The sequence below is a fragment of the Macrobrachium rosenbergii genome, chromosome 22 (genome assembly GCF_040412425.1).
Source record: "Macrobrachium rosenbergii isolate ZJJX-2024 chromosome 22, ASM4041242v1, whole genome shotgun sequence".
NCBI classification, from domain to species: Eukaryota; Metazoa; Arthropoda; class Malacostraca; order Decapoda; family Palaemonidae; genus Macrobrachium; species Macrobrachium rosenbergii.
This window is the reverse complement of record NC_089762.1, coordinates 17,056,299-17,074,211: the sequence shown is the minus strand read 5'-3', so window position 1 is coordinate 17,074,211 and position 17,913 is coordinate 17,056,299. Positions and strand designations below refer to the sequence as shown.

At 35.3% G+C, this 17,913-nt stretch overlaps 1 protein-coding gene across 3 annotated transcripts in view; it reads left to right on the top strand.

The window, feature by feature from the left end:
• The window catches only part of LOC136850602 (transcription factor hamlet-like), a 340,200-nt gene extending 336,476 nt beyond the window's left edge, over positions 1–3,724 (top strand). For all 3 annotated transcript variants that reach the window (XM_067124283.1, XM_067124282.1, XM_067124284.1), the window contains one exon: positions 1,951–3,724. In XM_067124283.1, the coding sequence (XP_066980384.1) occupies positions 2,043–3,587 (1,545 nt within the window). In that variant the 5' untranslated portion in view covers positions 1,951–2,042 and the 3' untranslated portion in view covers positions 3,588–3,724. The remainder of the gene's footprint in view (positions 1–1,950) is intronic.
• The last annotated feature ends 14,189 nt before the right edge of the window (positions 3,725–17,913 follow it).

Genomic DNA, 17,913 nt, shown 5'->3' with positions numbered 1-17,913 from the left:
TAGGTTACATGACCCTCTATTTTTCACGAAAGTGAGGGTCACAAACACTCATTACAGTGTTGTTGATTGCATGGCATTTGTAGCAGAAAGAATAGGGAAAAATAATTCTCTCTCTCTCTCTCTCTCTCTCTCTCTCTCTCTCTCTCTCTCTCTCTCTCTCTCTCTCTCTCTCTCTCTCTCTCTCAGAAATCTGCCTAAATATTTGGGCGTGTCCTTGAATGACAATAACGACGATAGAAAAGAAAACCATTTGAATGATCTTTAGTTAGGTAATTGTCATTTTTGGATAATGGTCAAGAAACAAATATGCGTCGGTTTTTTGGCTACAAGTGTCCATCGGAGTTCGTCAAAGCAGTTATTCTTTAAAAAGATTGATTCGGCTATTATTCCTACACACACACACACACACACACACACACACACACACACACACATATATATATATATATATATATATATATATATATATATATATATATATATATATATATATATATATATTATAAGCGCCAAAATATATTGTACCCAGAAAATCATATATAAATGATCATAACATATTACTATTAATGATTATTTCATTTGATGATCAGTATACGAATGTTAAGATACTAAGTGGAAGATGAAACGTTTGTTATTTACCTGTATTGCAAAAGAAAATGATTAATTATGTTAGTAGTTTACTGGGTAAATATAGAATCATTGATAATCTGTGCGTAGTAAATTTAAGCGCTATATTTGGCGGACACCTGATACTGACAGTTAATGTATCAAAGTTACTAATAATAATAAAAAAAATAATAATAAAAAGACAGAAATTTTCCTGCAAAAACAGTGGAGTTTTGCCTGGTGAAATCGCACCACCGTATGAAAGTGACATGTTTTCACGGAAGTTACACAACTAATGATTAGTGGCAAATACCGGTCACACAAACCCTTGCACATAAGATAAGCCTGACATATAAATGATCTTAGGAGTTTGATAGTGTGCATGTATGCATATATACATATGCATAGTATTTGTAAGATATTTATTTTGTGTGAACGAGATTTTTTATGATATATCCATTGGCTTTTTTGTTTTTAATCATTTGATGATGTAAATAACGTTGAAATCTTTCCGGTAATGAAAGTTGCTACCATCAGAATCATGATGTTATTTAACTCTTTATACAGTTGCCTTTTAACAGCTCCTGTAATGTAAGAAGATCAAAGTTAATCTTTTCTCATAGTGGACGACATCATTACTCCTTCAGCTCCCGTATTTCTCTGCTTGCCTTAATGTTGTCATGACGGTGGTTAGATTAGGTCGATTACGATTCTCGCCTTCGGATTGTATCGTAATAACTCGGCCTCTTTTAAAGTTTTTTACCATTATTATTATTATTATTATTATTATTATTATTATTATTATTATTATTAAATTTTGGAGGTGGTGGTGGTAATAGAAGATACATGTAAAATATTAGCATTAGATATGGAAAACTGTGACATGCTACTTGAGAAATATAAACTGAGCATGATGTGCATTGTGCGAAATTAAAAATGTTCTAAATCGGGGAACACAATAAGTCATTAAAGCACATTTGGCGTGCCGTTCTCTTTCCTGTATTACAAAGAAGTAAAGAAACAATTGGGAAAATCCAAGAGGCGAATGTGTAGCTGTGGTTAACTTAAAGATCAAGGCAGCAGTACAACACTTTCCCCTTTTGTGTTTCGCTGCAGAGTACCCGTTCAACCTAACTCTCTCGTATTAATTACTACTTTGGTTTTATCTTGAGTTCAGGTATTATCTTTAATGTATTTGGTAACACGTTATCAGTTACAGAGAGAGGGACAAGAGATACATAAGGTTTTATCCTCTCTCTCTCTCTCTCTCTCAATTTTGTACATGTGGATGATTTCCTAGTTTGGATTGAAAGCTAACAGCATTTCTCTTCTCTTTTGTTACAGTCGTATACGTCAAGGAGAGAGTCATCTTTCGCCCTTGTGACGTCTGTTTGAGCAACCTGGCTGCCACCACCCACTGGCCGAGTGCCGCCATCATGTCACTTTCGCAGCCTTCAGAGCTGTCGCTTGTGCACGTGGCAGCACGTGTGGTGCCTGCCAAGCCTTCAAGACCAGCGGCGACTTACGAAGAATCTACGAATCTGACTCACCACTCTTCGCAACCTGAACCACAAAACTCGCCCAAGATGGCTGCATCTTGTCCTGATCTTCGTCAGAGTGAAGAGGCTTCTGAGGAACCAAGAACGGCCACTGATCTTCCGTTTGATCTTTCAAGATCTAACAGACAGTTAACCATGATGTCTGCGACGCGACCTCTTGACCCAGCCGAATCTGAACAGCCACTTGACCTGAGAGTGGAATTTAAGAAACGTCGAACAGTGGAAGATGAGAATATGAACCTTGTGACGAGTCCAAATCAGATGTCCCCAAATATGACCCCTGTTCTTCGGCTTTCTCTTCACCAGGAGAGGTCGCCTTCGCAGCCACTGCCATCGCCCTCATCGTCATCAGCTCGTTCTGAATCGCCTTCGTCATCAGAAAGGGCCACGAAAAGACCCTCAGAGTGTCCCCTTAACTTTTCTTTCACCGAGCCCTCAAGTATTGCACACAAGGCACCAGTGCCACTTTTGTACCCGAGACCTTTAGCACCAGCTTCATTGCTCTATGCTCGGGTGAGTAAGGAAATGCAGTACCCTTCGTTGATTACAAGACCGACCCCGACGAGTCCACAGTATCCACTTTTGCATTTACCTGGCAGCCCGTACTCATATCCGTTTATGAGAGCGTACCCTGCGCTCACTGGCCCTCCTAGACATCCGGCACTGTACGAGGCCCTGAGCGACCATCGGCTATCGGAGGTTACCCCGACCCCAGGCTCCTTGAGCCACCATTCAAAGCCCAGGGAAAGATATTGCTGCAAATTTTGCGGGAAAGTATTTCCCCGATCAGCAAATTTGACTCGACACTTAAGAACTCATACGGGGGAACAGCCTTACAAGTGCAAATTCTGCGAGAGGTCCTTCAGTATATCATCTAACCTGCAGCGTCACGTGCGCAATATTCATAATAAAGAAAAACCTTACAAATGTCGTCTTTGTGACAGAGCATTCGGCCAACAGACTAACCTTGACCGCCATTTAAAGAAACATGAAAATGATGGCCCGACTATACTGGACGGTGGCACCAGGCGTTTACTTCTTCCGAAACCTGCCCAGGAGACATGGAGGAGTCCTCTACCACCACCCTTAACTCCTATTAGGCCTTCGTTGGTCTCGGCCGCTGACTTTAGCCCGCTCTCAGCTGTTTTTGCTGCCTCTTCATTTCCTACGTTAGATTACGGCCGCACAGTATCCCCCGATACATCTGTTGCTTCAGAGAAGCCGGAGGAAGGAGAGGTGGAAGAGGAGGAGGAGGAGGAAGAAGAAGAAGATATCGACGTTGAAAACGAGGATGAAGAGGAAAATGATGAAGATGGTGACAACACGAGGCGAGTCTCCTGTGAAGTGACAATTACTCCTGCTCCTTTGCCTACTGAAAACAATTCCGCAACTAATGGTTCAGAAAATATACTAGAAGTGTAGTGCATTCAGTATAAGTAACGTGTCTCAGAACGTGATAAAACCAGAGCCACTATTTTGATAATCATTCACAACGAGTTAATAAAATGAAACTGGGGCGGAGTAGAGGTCGATGAATAATCAATTACCAAAAAAGTGATAATGTGTGCAAATAAAAGACAGTATATTTTTATAGTTTAAGATCAAGGACTCCTTGATGTTGTTGTACATAATGTGGAGAATAGTGTATATAAGATTGGAAGAATATTAGTGAGTGAAGAAAACTGAAAGTCCTTTAAAAAAAATTATAATGTATCCGCGGTTGGATAGACATAATGATAATTCGATAATTAACAGTGAAAATATCAGTAAGCGCTTGAAGGTGCTTGTTCAAGAACACTGGTAGTGCTCGACTTTTGTTACTCGTGGGAAGGGTCTGAGGCCACGCGATGATAATCCCTGGTAGTAATAACCTACGGAAAAGGACTTGCAGTTTGAAAGTTCACGTTATCGACCAAAAAAGAGGCTAGTTAAAGCAGGGGAACAGATTATATATATATATATATATATATATATATATATATATATTAATATATATTATATATATATAGTATATATATACATATATACACATATATATAGATGTATATAATATAAATATATATGTACATATATATATATATATATATATATATATATATATATATATATATATATATATATATTATGTATGTAATGTTAATGAAAGAGTGCCATTAACTTTTTCATCAGATAAATATCTATTCTTTTTAACTATAATTATTGCTATTTAATGCTCCCCGTTTAACAACACAAATGATAATGATTGTTTTCGACTGTTAAAAGTACAAGAGGCTGTTTAAGAAATTAACCCGTATGTACCTCCCCATAAGATGATTCCATTAGTTTTGTTAATCTGTTGAAAGGTTTGCCGCTTCTTGTTACCTTACCTGTTATCCAAAAATTTCATGTCTCTTTGAGGTGTCCAAACTGACAAATTCTTTCGGACATTCAAATAGTTCTCATTTCAGTCAGATGCTCTTGTCAAAGGTTTTCATGCAAAACAAGAATTTCCTTGGGTAAGAATGTGGTGTGTGTGTGTGTGTGCGTGTGTTGGTGTTTGTGTTGTGTGTGTGTATGTGAGAGAGAGAGAGAGAGAGAGAGAGAGAGAGAGAGAGAGAGAGAGAGTTGAGACCTTCGGATGAAACGTCACGTAGTAGAATATCTTTTTGTTGAGTCCAGATCGTTTGGCCGGGGGAGCGGAGATGGAGTAGAGTGGGTGAGGTGATCAGACTCCACAAAATCACAAATCAATCTCTTCCCACCTCCCACGCTTAACCCCTTCACTCCCACCTCATTCTCCTCAGACGTGACTCTCCTTGACGACAAATAGGACGAGACGGCTGCAACTTCAACTTATGATTGTATGATTCTGCTTTGAAAAAATAAAAATGACATTTTCAATTTTCTTCAGATTTTTAACTTGTTTTATTTCAGTTTCAGTTTTCACGAAGAAAAAGTCAAAATTCTCCTAAATATTACTTTGCTCTGCTAGTTGTCTTATATAATTTACATTACCTTTATAAATTTAATTACACTGAATCTTTTAATGAAATTGCAGTGAAGCTGAAGCGCCAAAAATCAGTTTCACAAGCTTGTAATGCCAAGCTGTAAGCAAGAAAGTATATAAAAAGATCTAAACAGGGAACGCTGAAATTCAGCGGGGTAACAAGACCGATATGTTCAAGAATGAATCGTCCTAGTGGCGATGCTGACTCAGCATTCCATGACTCTCCGTCAGGCTTTCTGTTTACCTTTCATATTACTTTATATTAATTTATTTTATTATTTGTCTATAGAATTGCAAATTGCCTCACATTTTTTAACTTTATTTACCTAAGATTTATTGACGTTCTTATGTTGTTCTCAGCTTATGTTATTGTTAACATACTTATTCCCGTTTCTGTTTTGATGTTAGAGATTATAAATATTTCTATTTTTTGACTTTAAGGTTACTTCTTTTCTTTAACTTATGCTTTTCTTTTACCTCAGCTTACGGTGAATTTTGTGGGTAAAAGATGATTGATCAAATTTAGCATAGGGGCATTGTGAATGTTAAAAATTCATTTGACGTATTTTTACCGTATGTTGTTCACCAAGTGTTAATGCAACAATAATAAGTACAAGGAAAAGACTTACGTTTGAGAAAATGAACTGTAGTTTCACCTATTGTATTTCATTTCTATTCTGTATCACTGAGGATATAAATCTTAACCACGTTGCTAGTAAACCTTTCCTTACACTAGAGCATAGAACAGGGATTACTGATAGGGAAATAAAAAAATTTTGCACTGGAACAAAAAACACGAGGGATTTTAAATTAAGAAGTAATGTAGAATACTTTCGTTTAGATGAATTTAATGATGCCGCAAAGCTACTTCTTCCTCTCTGAAGAAGGCATTGCTTATTGGGTACCTTATTCCTTTTTATGCTTCTTTCAACAGCACTCCTCTAGTTACCCGTTTCACACATACTGAATAGATCTCACCTTAAAATGTATTTATTAGTGTTCTGTGCTGAAAAATATATATTTATACAAAGAAATGTAGATATGTAATTAAAATGTTTAGATTTATTTTCATTTGTCTCATTCTAAACCTCCATTATTATTCATTTAGAATGTAATTTTCTGTTACTTTATCTTCTGGTCTCAGATATGAGGAACTGTTGTACAAACATATCTAAAGCCTCCTTCCTGTGCTACATTAATACTCGGTAGTAATAAAATTTCGATAAGGTCACAGCCGAAATTGAAAATCGAAACCAAAATCTTGCCAATTTTGACTGTAAAATTATTCAGGTGAATAAAATATGAATAGAGATGAAAAGAATATTTTGTATGTTCTGAAAAATAAACCGTCAGTAAAGAATAACACTAACGACGAACATTGTGTTGCATAAAGTCAGTATATATATGAAATAACTGGAAAACTCATCCACACACAAATGTAAAAGTACATCAGGAATTCAGAGATGACATTTTTAATACTGGTCTTACAGACTTTCAGTTCTTATACGTCAGTCTGGGGCAATCGATAAGTTAAAACAGAAGTACCTCATTGGCGTTTTTATTTATAAAACATAAAATGGAACCTAGTAGAGAAGATTATAGAATTACGGTAAAAGAGAAGAAAGCGAACATCGTAAAAGTTCAAAATGGAAAAGAGATTAATGACTGGAGTGAACCATGTTTAAAACCTGCAGAAAAATTTAAACATAAAACGCGGAAATTGAATTGCACAGTAGGTCTCAGGAACCACAGATTTTTACTTTCGACCATGTAAAAATATTGCACCTAATTTAGCTCCAATAACACTCAAGACCACTTCATCAGGCCATTATTCACTGTCAGAGGAAGCCACTACACAGGTATTATAAGACTGAATGGCGACCAGAAATAGTGGTTGGAAAGCTTCCCGCTCCTCACGAATCCAAAGGAGATGATAATGACGTGCCGTGCAAGATCCCATCATTTTATATTACTGGAGCTGCTTCTACGGGCCAACGATCGCTTAATAGAGATCATATGGAGAAACCAAAGAAGTGTTTCTGTGAATTTGTATATATGTATATATATAATTATATATATATATATATATATATATATATATATATTATGTATGTATGTATGTATATATGTATACATATGTATATATTTATAGATATATATATATATATATATATATATATATATATATATATATATATGCATACAAATATATATGTATGTGTGTATGTGTATGCATACATACATACGGACACACTCAAACACAAAATAAAACTTTAACTACCGTAATACCATCTGATCGGCTGTCACTGACACAAACAGGAATATGGAACTGCCCAAAATTTGCAGCATGTGAATGACAAATTGCAAAGGTGCGGAAATCTTGTAAGTTCGTTTCTCAGAAAAAAAAACCCTCTCACAGTTAAATATCGAACGTACACGATCGGTAAGATACTTGTATTTAAACTCTGTCATTTGTGATCATACAAGTAGTACCAGCCATAGTATACACTGGGATATAACAGAGTTTGTTTTTTGAAAGGAGAGATGCCTGGAGCTGCTTTATTTAAAAATATATCAATAATATAAATCTGTCACAAGGTTCTTGGAGACCAGATAGTGATCATATCAGTGAGTATTCTGTTCTAAAGAAAATAAACATTCCTTATCCTCGGACTTAGCCGGAACCTAATGAATCTTTTATCCATAATTGCTTATGATTTAGATAATCTTTGCGGAAATAGTGCACTTGTTTAAGAACAAAATCAGTATTGTCTCGAAAAGGGGCGACAAAAATATCCCTAAATATAACGCTCTTTTCTTCCCCCCGTTTTAATTTTATATATACATTTTTCATCCACACACACACACACACACATTTATATACTGTATATATGTGTGTGTGTGCGTGCAGTGAAACCTGCTGTGAGGGTAATAAGTTATTTGTGTATCGGAAACGTTCTTGAGAAGTCGTAACTAAATTCAGTAATACATTTGTGTGTGTGTTTGTGGTGTGCACAGCATCCGAAAACGATTTAACACGTTATAAAAGATATCAGTGTCTTGAATAATAGGGCATTAGAACTGGTGAGTACTTTAAGCAGTATTTTCGACCAAGCAAAGACGAAATTAGGACACAAGCAGGATCGTTTTCATTCGATGCCAGTCATAAAGATATTATATATTCGTTGACACGAGTTGATTTAGGGCATGATTTTTTAAAAGAATTTTTTTTTTACGAAAAACGATTACAGGCAATGGATTTTAAAAATGAAACTTATTTGGTCCTTAATAACATCCAAAAATACGACAGAATTCCAGGGTATTATTGGATAGCTTCAAAAATACCTACATCCAATCATGTCGCGTGAGTTCTGTAATTAGGAGTATCGATATAATAGCACCACTTTTCCAAGAGATTAATAGGCCGGTTAAATATATCTGTACATGATGGTGGCACTCAAGGTCTTGATCTTATGATATGTCGTTAATTGTGCGGGAGACATGGGAATTCGTCCCGTCTCTCCTTCTTTGTTTGTTACTTCTCCATCGCTGGCTTAACATTTTTCTTCTTGCAATTGGGAGCTTGTCACAAAGAAGCTTTTACGCTGTCATCAGACTTTTCTTGCTGTGCTTTGTTTATTAAAGCATTCTTTTTATACGAAACTAGTTTGTTATAGGCTCGTTATTAGAAAATTTTTTTTTCCTTTTTAAAGATATTCGGGTCATGAAACGCAAGTGAAATGTACTTCAAATGTAATTGTATCGATTTTTTGCACATCTGAGAAATAATACATTAGAGAAACTCGATTTTATTTTATAGTGTAGCGTCCAAAATGCGTACACACGTACATTCCTGTTAAAGAGTTCATAATTTTGAAATGTTGAGGAGACGTCACTTTGTAGACCGCTGATGGGAAGGATATCTCGAAATGTGGACGTGGAAGACGAGAAGAGGAGTACGAAAAAATGCCATCAGTTTCTCGCAAAAACAGAACCCTCACAGACATACTCATCTCCATACACGCTCTTCTGTTTTTTCTTTGTTTTATTCACATGGGTAATTTTCGTCTCCATTTTACCCTACCTCTGCCGTTTTTTGAGAAGCATAAACAGCAGGTTAAATCTTGAAAATGGGTAGAGATATAAGTTGAAGTATTGCGCTGAAAGAGAACCATTATATTTTTTTTTCTTCCATAAATATTACGCAAATTAAGGACAAGCAGTTTGTTTTTCATTTACTGTGTTTACGCTTTTTGATGAGCTGAGAAACAAAAATTAGGAGCAGTAAAAGACTGTAAATAATCAAGAGGATTGGTATCTATTTTGAGGCAAGTAAATCATTTTTTTTATTTTAGTTATGATAATTATCAATTTTTCTTTAACTAGCAGCTGTAGTAGTAAAAGGATGCCGTGACGCCATTATCAAAAACAGCGTAAGTAAAATGAACAATAGTTGACAATAATATTAATTAAACAAAACATTTGAATAACCATAGCATTGTGGTTAGAATATTTTTGCTGTTAGTTGATAAGAAAACCGTTTGGGTAGTTAATGCAAATAAAGTCTTATAAAATCTCTACACTGAGAAATAATGATCAAGGAGAGTTATTCGACGACTTTATCTTTCTCGCGATGAAGCTTTTGTGATCTTTGCCCTTACATACGGTATTGAAATCAATTTTCCTCCAGATACTATTTCTCCTCAAGGTGTGTAACGGTGTTTGTCGTTTTTGCCGTAAGGGGAGAGAGGAAGGGAGGTGAAGAGGGGTAATAAACACTGAGTGAGCTATAGATTGTAATAAGTATTGCAAACAAATAACAGAACCATGTGCTGTTTTGTTCCGGCTCTACAAACGTGCTTTCATCCACACTCGACAGATTTCAAGTTATTCATAGCAAAATTATTTCGGTTTAGTTTCCTGTACATTATTAAGCAGATAAATGAATAAAAGGACAAGTGGATGACTAATTAGAAAGATTAATTAAAAGAATACAAATATCTTACAATTTCGATACAGGTTTTGGCACACTTGTTAGGCAAAAATGGTCATTCGCTCTGACATTTTGAACTTGGCTCTAGATGGGGAAAGGAAAAGAGAGAAAGTGATAGTGAATAAACCAGGTGACGAGCAAGATTTATTTTACCCTTTCAGTTGCAATGGATATCATATTTCTAGATTTTTTTTTTTTTTTTTTTTTTTGGCGTTATAAGTGCTGCATGTCTATACTTACAGAATTTTGTTGTCTTTCCTCAAGGATTCCTCCCGAACTGGCGCTCAAGATGAAAGGCTTGAAAAAAATCACGTTTCATTTAAGTGTTGGTTGATTTTATTTACCTTTTTTTTAAGGAATCACTTCCAATATCTGACGACAAGCAGCATGTAATCGACCCAGCGGTGCGTTTCATTGGTGTTAACCTCACATTAAGATGTTGGATAGAAGCTTTGATAAAGTTAAACGGCTTCAATAGATGATTGCAAAAGATAACTACGAAAACCTGTTACGTGGAGCCGAGTCTTTCTCATGTAATTCTCAAGAAATAAGAAAATCCATTGAAATAATAACCTAAAGTCTCCTATTTCAAGGGTATGGTTATGTACTTATAACATTCTTCCTCGGCATTCTCAAGTTGTTGCTTGCATAATGAGATCAGAAATGGAGAAAGGGATAAAGCAATTGTTGTTGATGGAAGAGAATTTAATTACATTGTAATGAAAAGGTTTGGCCGCATGCCTCATAAGTTCTCCCTAAGATGTGAATGTTAGGATTATCTTTTATCATAGTAAATCATAGACATACTCAGGGGCAAAGCTTTTTTTCTTCTAGCTTTAGGTACATATCTGATCTTATCGTTATCCACAAAAACCTCCAGGTTTTTTAACAAAATTGTTTAATAGTCGGTTAGCCGACGACCAGAAGTTCTTTAATTACAGGGAAGCTCATAACACCGCAATCTCTTACACCACCCCTACCCTCGCCATCCCTACCTCCCTCCTGCCCCATCACCCCTCTCTCTCTCTCTCTCTCTCTCTCTCTCTCTCTCTCTCTCTCTCTCTCTCTCAGAAACGCTGAAAATAATTATATTTGGAAGAGGATTTCCGCAACGTGATGTGCAATATAAAATTTTTCTCCGTTACTCGTATGCTTAGGAGTAAAGGCGAAAGATCTCGCACTTTATTGTTTGACATTCCTTAAGGCCAAATATTCTGCTTTTATTTTATATCACGTTGCTATTCCCATGATAGAAATTATATATACTATATATATATATGAAATTATAAATATATGTATATATATATTTATATATATGAATTTGTCACATACACTCGTGATTTTAATATCCAGTTCACCCAAGGGGAATTAAACTGATAACTGACTCGTCCTTGGCAGGATTCGAACCAATGCCTGGTTTCTAAACCAGGCATGATGGTGGAGATGGGTTTATACCGATTCTAAATAAAGGACCTGAAATCTACAGGCATTTGGACAGTAGAGTCAGCATCAACTTATATCTCTTGATAACCGGATGGTTCAAGCCACTGTCTGTTGTTGCTAAATCAGACATCGGTTCGAAACCTGCATGGAACTAAGCATCTGTCGATTATAATTCTCTTTGGGAGTGAGTTATTCCCTTGGTAAAATGAACCGGATGCTAAACGGTATTTGTAGTTTAATACTTGTGTGTGTGTGTATATATAAATACACACAAACATATATATACAAGTATATATAAAGTTATATTATATATATATGGGCATATACATACACATCACCTGAATTTGACAGGATGTGTCATTTTCTGTCTATCACGATAACTTGGTGGATAAGTCCCAATCACCACGAACATCCCTGTATCCGTAGGATCGAAATGTGTGCGAGGCAGATGCAAATGTCAAATATAATTCACGAGGTAATTTGAAAGTTATTTTTGGCTTAATTGAAAGTATAAATGTATACTTATACATAATATATGTACACATATACATGCAGTATATGTGTATGTGAATATATGTAATATATATATATATATATATATATATATATTATATATATATATATATATATATAAATAAAAAAAGGAAAAAATGTAAACACAGCCTTTTTTTACATTTTTACTTCACACATTCAGGCCGAGGAACATCAAAAGTAAAATTGAATACCGATGAAAATTAAGAAAATAGTGACCAAGTCAAAAAAAAAAAAAAAAAAAAAAAAAAAAAATGCTCTCTATGACAAGTGTTCCAAAAACCAACACAGTAAAAATTAATTACATAATAGTGAGTTTGTGGACATTGTATCTTAGATCCAGTCATATAGTTTGCACCAACATTTGGTAACATTAAGATCGCAATCTGGCGGTTTTTTTTATATATTTTTCTGATCATCTCTGTGTTACAGTAAGTACAGAATTTTTTTTTTTTTTTTTTTTTTTTTTTTTGCAGTCAGTATAATTGGTAAAAGGGGGGAAAACAGAATGCAGTGTTAAAAGTTCAGATAGTGTAAGAAAGCATTACAAAATCATAAAATACATAATATAATTTAGTATCTCTGATGGAATAAGTACTTATTAAGAATATCATCGCTAAATCTAATTAACTGAGTACTCTCCTCTGAATTCTACTCTGCGATCGTTTTTATCTTGTCTATTGTGGCTTGTGAATTATTTTGTGATATACTAGAGAATTATTTACATTCATGAGTGTGCTAGCTGAAGTGAAGAAACAAAGATTCGTGCAAGTTAATTTTATGATACATCTGCCATCAAAGTATATATTATACTGTACACAAAAAACTGCATTTTGAAATACATCGGCTGATCAAGAATCGCACTCATGTTTCAGCCACAGAAACGCGTTCTTATCATTCAACCACATATACAAAAAAGAAAAGAAACTGCAAATTGGTACTCTGAATCTCTGATACAATGAATTTCGACGCCAATTCAGCCAGGCAAGATTATAATTATGTTGAAATCTCAACCAGTTCAGAAACCGACTCCTATAGAATGCAGAAAAGGGAAATCGAAAACTGTACCTTGCATATAAAAACAAGGTACCATTTTCCTATCCAGTGCCTTCCCCCTTCCCCCTTCCCCCGCGCTTTATCTCCCAACTCCCAAACTCACCTTCCTCTCTGTGTCTCTCTCCTTCTCCCTCACTCGCTCATAACAATGCTTTGACGTAGCCAGCCGCATTAAGTATTCCAACTGACAACCCAAGGGTTCATGTTCATCTCTCCCCTCGTAATTGTCGCCCATTATCTTTCTAATTAGTAAGAAATTCATCCATAACAAACACCAATACTAATTATACATGATATAGTGAAGTGTCGTGTGTCATAATTCTCTTTCGTTCTGTGGTTTCCCAGAGTTTCGACATGTTTCCCAGAGAAACAGGTTAAATGACTTTTAAGACCCATGTAGTATTTCGCGCTCGCTTGCGCGCACAGAAAAACTCACTCGTCCTTTTTATTTGTTACAGCCATGTACCAGGCTTCACTAGGTTCGATTTCCAGAGAGGTTTTGTCACAATACTAGTGTTTAGTATTTCTTAATATTTTTTGGCAGTCTTTGGTGCCAGTTTTTTGTAGAAAGTGCTTTCAAATGCACAGTGAAATTTATTCGTTTTTCTTTCGGGATGGTGATCATAGTAAAGGGAGAAACAAAGAAGAATCTCAGATATCCCTCAATATACTGTAGAACCTTCTTTTGTTTTTCTGCCATTCAGAACTATATCAGTTTATTGTTGCGTAAATACAGGCACAAAATTCTTCGTTTAAGAATTCTGTATCCAGCAAGTGAAAATACATCGTGAAATAGAAAATAATATAATGGCACTATAATACTATTTACACAAAGGATAAAAAACATAATACAACCTCTAACATATTCTTCATTATGATGCTGTTATATTCTCCATTTCATAGTATATTTTTCCTCATTCCAATGTTATTTCTGTTTCTTAGTGTATTTTCAATTACGTGACACAGAACTTGTGAATGAAGAAATGCAAGGTAGTTATGTATTAGATATTTATATGCTTCCGTTAGATGTATGTTAATGGGATTTTATTACAGGACAATAGTATTTTCTGCCATCGCGTAACGATTTTCTGTTATGTATACCGTATCTCTACTACATTATTCGTGATTCACCCTAATTTTAGTAGTTTCAAGACCAACACTTCAGGAAACTGTTCAGTTTTCTCATACGTGATTTAAAATAAGAATGATAAACCAGTGTAAGGTAAATCATAGTAGAAGGAAATGGTAGTTTGTATGAATACCAAACAGGGTAAAGATCTCACGGGGATATTGTTACAGAAATTTAAGAAAAATCACGCTTTGCAAATTGATTTGTATTTTGGCTTAATATTTTGGCATAAACTGAGGTAACCTCCATAGCCATATTAGCTTACCAACCAAGATTCGGCGTATTTCTTTGGAAGTCACTTGGGGCATGAGAAGAAAGAAAGAAACTTCGAAGGTATCAAGGAGAGACAAACACTTTCGCTTGAACGAATACGAAAGAAAAGAGGAAACGATATCACCCTCGTCCTGTAAAGCTTTTCATCTTGGAACCTTTTTCCAATACCAAAAGATAGTTTTGTGTCAGTATCCCGAAGTCTGCGATGCTCACAGTTGAAGGCAATGGTAATTTAAATGAGAGATAAAAACGATTGTAGGTGAAATATATCCTTCACAAACTTGGGGGAAAACTGGAAGAGGAATTGTCTCTTGCCACTGTGTACGGGAGGGAATGGTTTTGTATTAAGGTAAAATACTGTTTTCTTAAATTCTACGTTGGAGTTGTTTTGTTTTAAGTTAATTTAGTACCTTTGGTTATCTTCGCGTTATGATAACGTAATTTCTCTATCTTCCACAATAAACACGTAGATATAAAAATTGACGGACTAAACACGACAGAGATCATCCACGGTTATGTTGCCTAATCAGTCCAGTCTCAGAAAGGCAGATTCGAAACAAGTGTCAAGCAAAACGAATCATCATCATTTAGCAATTCTTGTTCCACATCTTGATAATCATAAAAACATGTTCGATAAACTGTGGCTGTTTGTCAAGGTGCCAGATATACGATAACGTTATCACGACGTTTGTTTATTGCGGGATTTTGTTAGGCACGTGAGGGTGGAGTCACGAACCAGTAATGTCATAAGATATCGTAAAGAGGTTAATCATAATGACAGTTGTTGGTAAACTGCATTATGTCGATTCTCATAGTTATTTTCGTAGTTCGGAGAAATCGTCACATATATAAAAGAATGGAGGGATTCTCAACCACTAATCTAAAATTATATGGTGGTTCGAGTACATATATATATATTTAATATATATATATATATATATATATATATATATATATATATATATATATATATATGGAATATATATATATATATATATATATATATACAGTTTTCAAATGAATTTAAAAATCAAGAGAAGTGCAAATAAAGCCGTCCAACCACCTATCTACGTGAGGGCGTGAAGTGGCCTTTAAATTTGTGAGTGGCGTACCACCTGTAGGTTAAACAATATGAAAACATGTTGGAAATTCTAAAAATAAGTATATAAATTACTTGGGAAGAAATAGTAATGAATATATGAACAACAGTGACGAAAAGTAACTGTTCTGTACAAAAATATATTCATTCATTGTCCTTAAAAAGCGTACAAAAATGATTTCTGTTGCCAAGAGCCTTGCAGTATAGAATATTACGGTGGCGCACTTGAATTTGATTTCTTTGTCACAAGGCCCTGTGCAAAAATGGCTCTGCCATATATTTGAGATTGCCGTGTATTTAAAAAAAAAATGAAGATGCAAGGTTACGAAAACCTCTCCTTTTGACCACTCCCACTCGCAGCTTAGCCCAAGTAATGGCTCGTCATCAGCAAAGTTGCAAATGTAACTTCACCCCTTAATTTACTTTTTTCCTAAAAAATATCTCTCTTGACGAATGTAGCTTAGTACTTCGTTGATAAAACCAGTATCAGAACTATTAACAGACTGATGCCTTTACGTAATTACATTTCGAATAATAATGAAATTTCATCAGTTAAGATGAAAGATGTGTTCATCTTAAGGAATGTCAATAATGTACAAAAAGTTAAGTATACCTTAGTTTTACCAGACCACTGAGCTGATTAACAGCTCTCCTAGGGCTGGCCCGAAGGATTAGACTTATTTTACGTGGCTAAGAACCAATTGGTTACTTAGCAACGGGACCTACAGCTTATTGTGGAATCCGAACCACATTATAGCGAGAAATGAATTTCTATCACCAGAAATAAATTCCTCTAACTCTTCATCACCTCATCAGCCGATTACTCATCAGCCGGTCCGTGGAATTGAACTCCGGCCCATCGAGTGACAGTCTGAATCAATAGCATAACACAATATAATATATATACTGTTTGTGTATTATATATATATATATATATATATATATATATATATATATATATATTTGTTTATTTGTTTGATTTTGTAAATTCTTACGTAGTGCTTGAAATTACTAAATATTTAAACAGGTGACAAATATAAAATACAGAAAGCGTTCATATGTGTAATTTTTGTATGTGATAAACCCAAGTAACTTTGCGGTATGGAAGACTTATTCTAGCTAATAATTACTGTATGAGATTTTATATTTTATATTTTATATTATATATATATATATATATATATATATATATATATATATATATATATATATATATATATATATATATATATATATAGGTATCCAAAAAGTCTCTAAGCAAATGAACGAATAGATGTGTGAAAATTATTACAAAATTAGGAGTAGATATTGAAGTTTTTTCCTTATTTAATACACCTCTGTGTGGACACCATTAGTTGCATGAAGCACATCAAGACGGTACTCGATTTCTTGCTGCGAGGCTTAGTGCCTGTTTTGTCTGTGGAACAATTGTTCCCTTGTTGAGGGTGCACTCCTTCTCCCAGTGGTGTTTATTTTTTGCATACAGAGTTTACGTCTGTTGTCTTCGCTTTGGTAGCGATAGTCAAGTCTGGGTAATCATCGAGTCAGGGTCCAGACAGCTTAGCAACATAGACAGGTAGTTGTCACCTGTTGGCCCCTACGGTTTCGAGGATGTGGAGTTCGACTTCGAGTTCGAGGATTAGTTGATGGCTAACCCTAGTCATCTGTGGAGAGGAAGCATTCCTCTGGGACAGCAGTTTGGCTGTCGCATCGACTCTGCCGTGAACGTCTGTGTTTCATGGAGATGTTCCTGTTTGCCGTCATGGGGCGGTTTTGACGACTTCAAGGCAGTTGTTTGGTGGTCATCCTCGACGACCTTTGATGGTCATCCTCTGTGACCCTTGTTTAGTGGTCTTGACATATCTGAGTAGATGTTTATGTATTATCTGTTGGAGGCTTGTTAATTATCATTATGCTGTCTGGAATGTTTGTGTTTTCTTGATGTAGCGTGAGCATTTACTTTGATTTGATGTTTTGACGGTAATGTTTTATTTTTAACTAATTTTGCTACATCTTTGTTATTTGACTGACTCTTTGGTTGTTTGATGTTGTATATTTATCTGTTGATTTACGCCAGACTTGACTCACTTGTAAATATGTATATTACGTAATGTTAATAAATTAGTATTAAGGTTATTTTAGCTCGTTTTGTTGTTCCCCTTTCCCCGTCGTTGTCTCGGCTTCTGCCAGTCTTTCCAGTCCATCTCTCTGTAATTGATGATAGAACTTGATGAACCG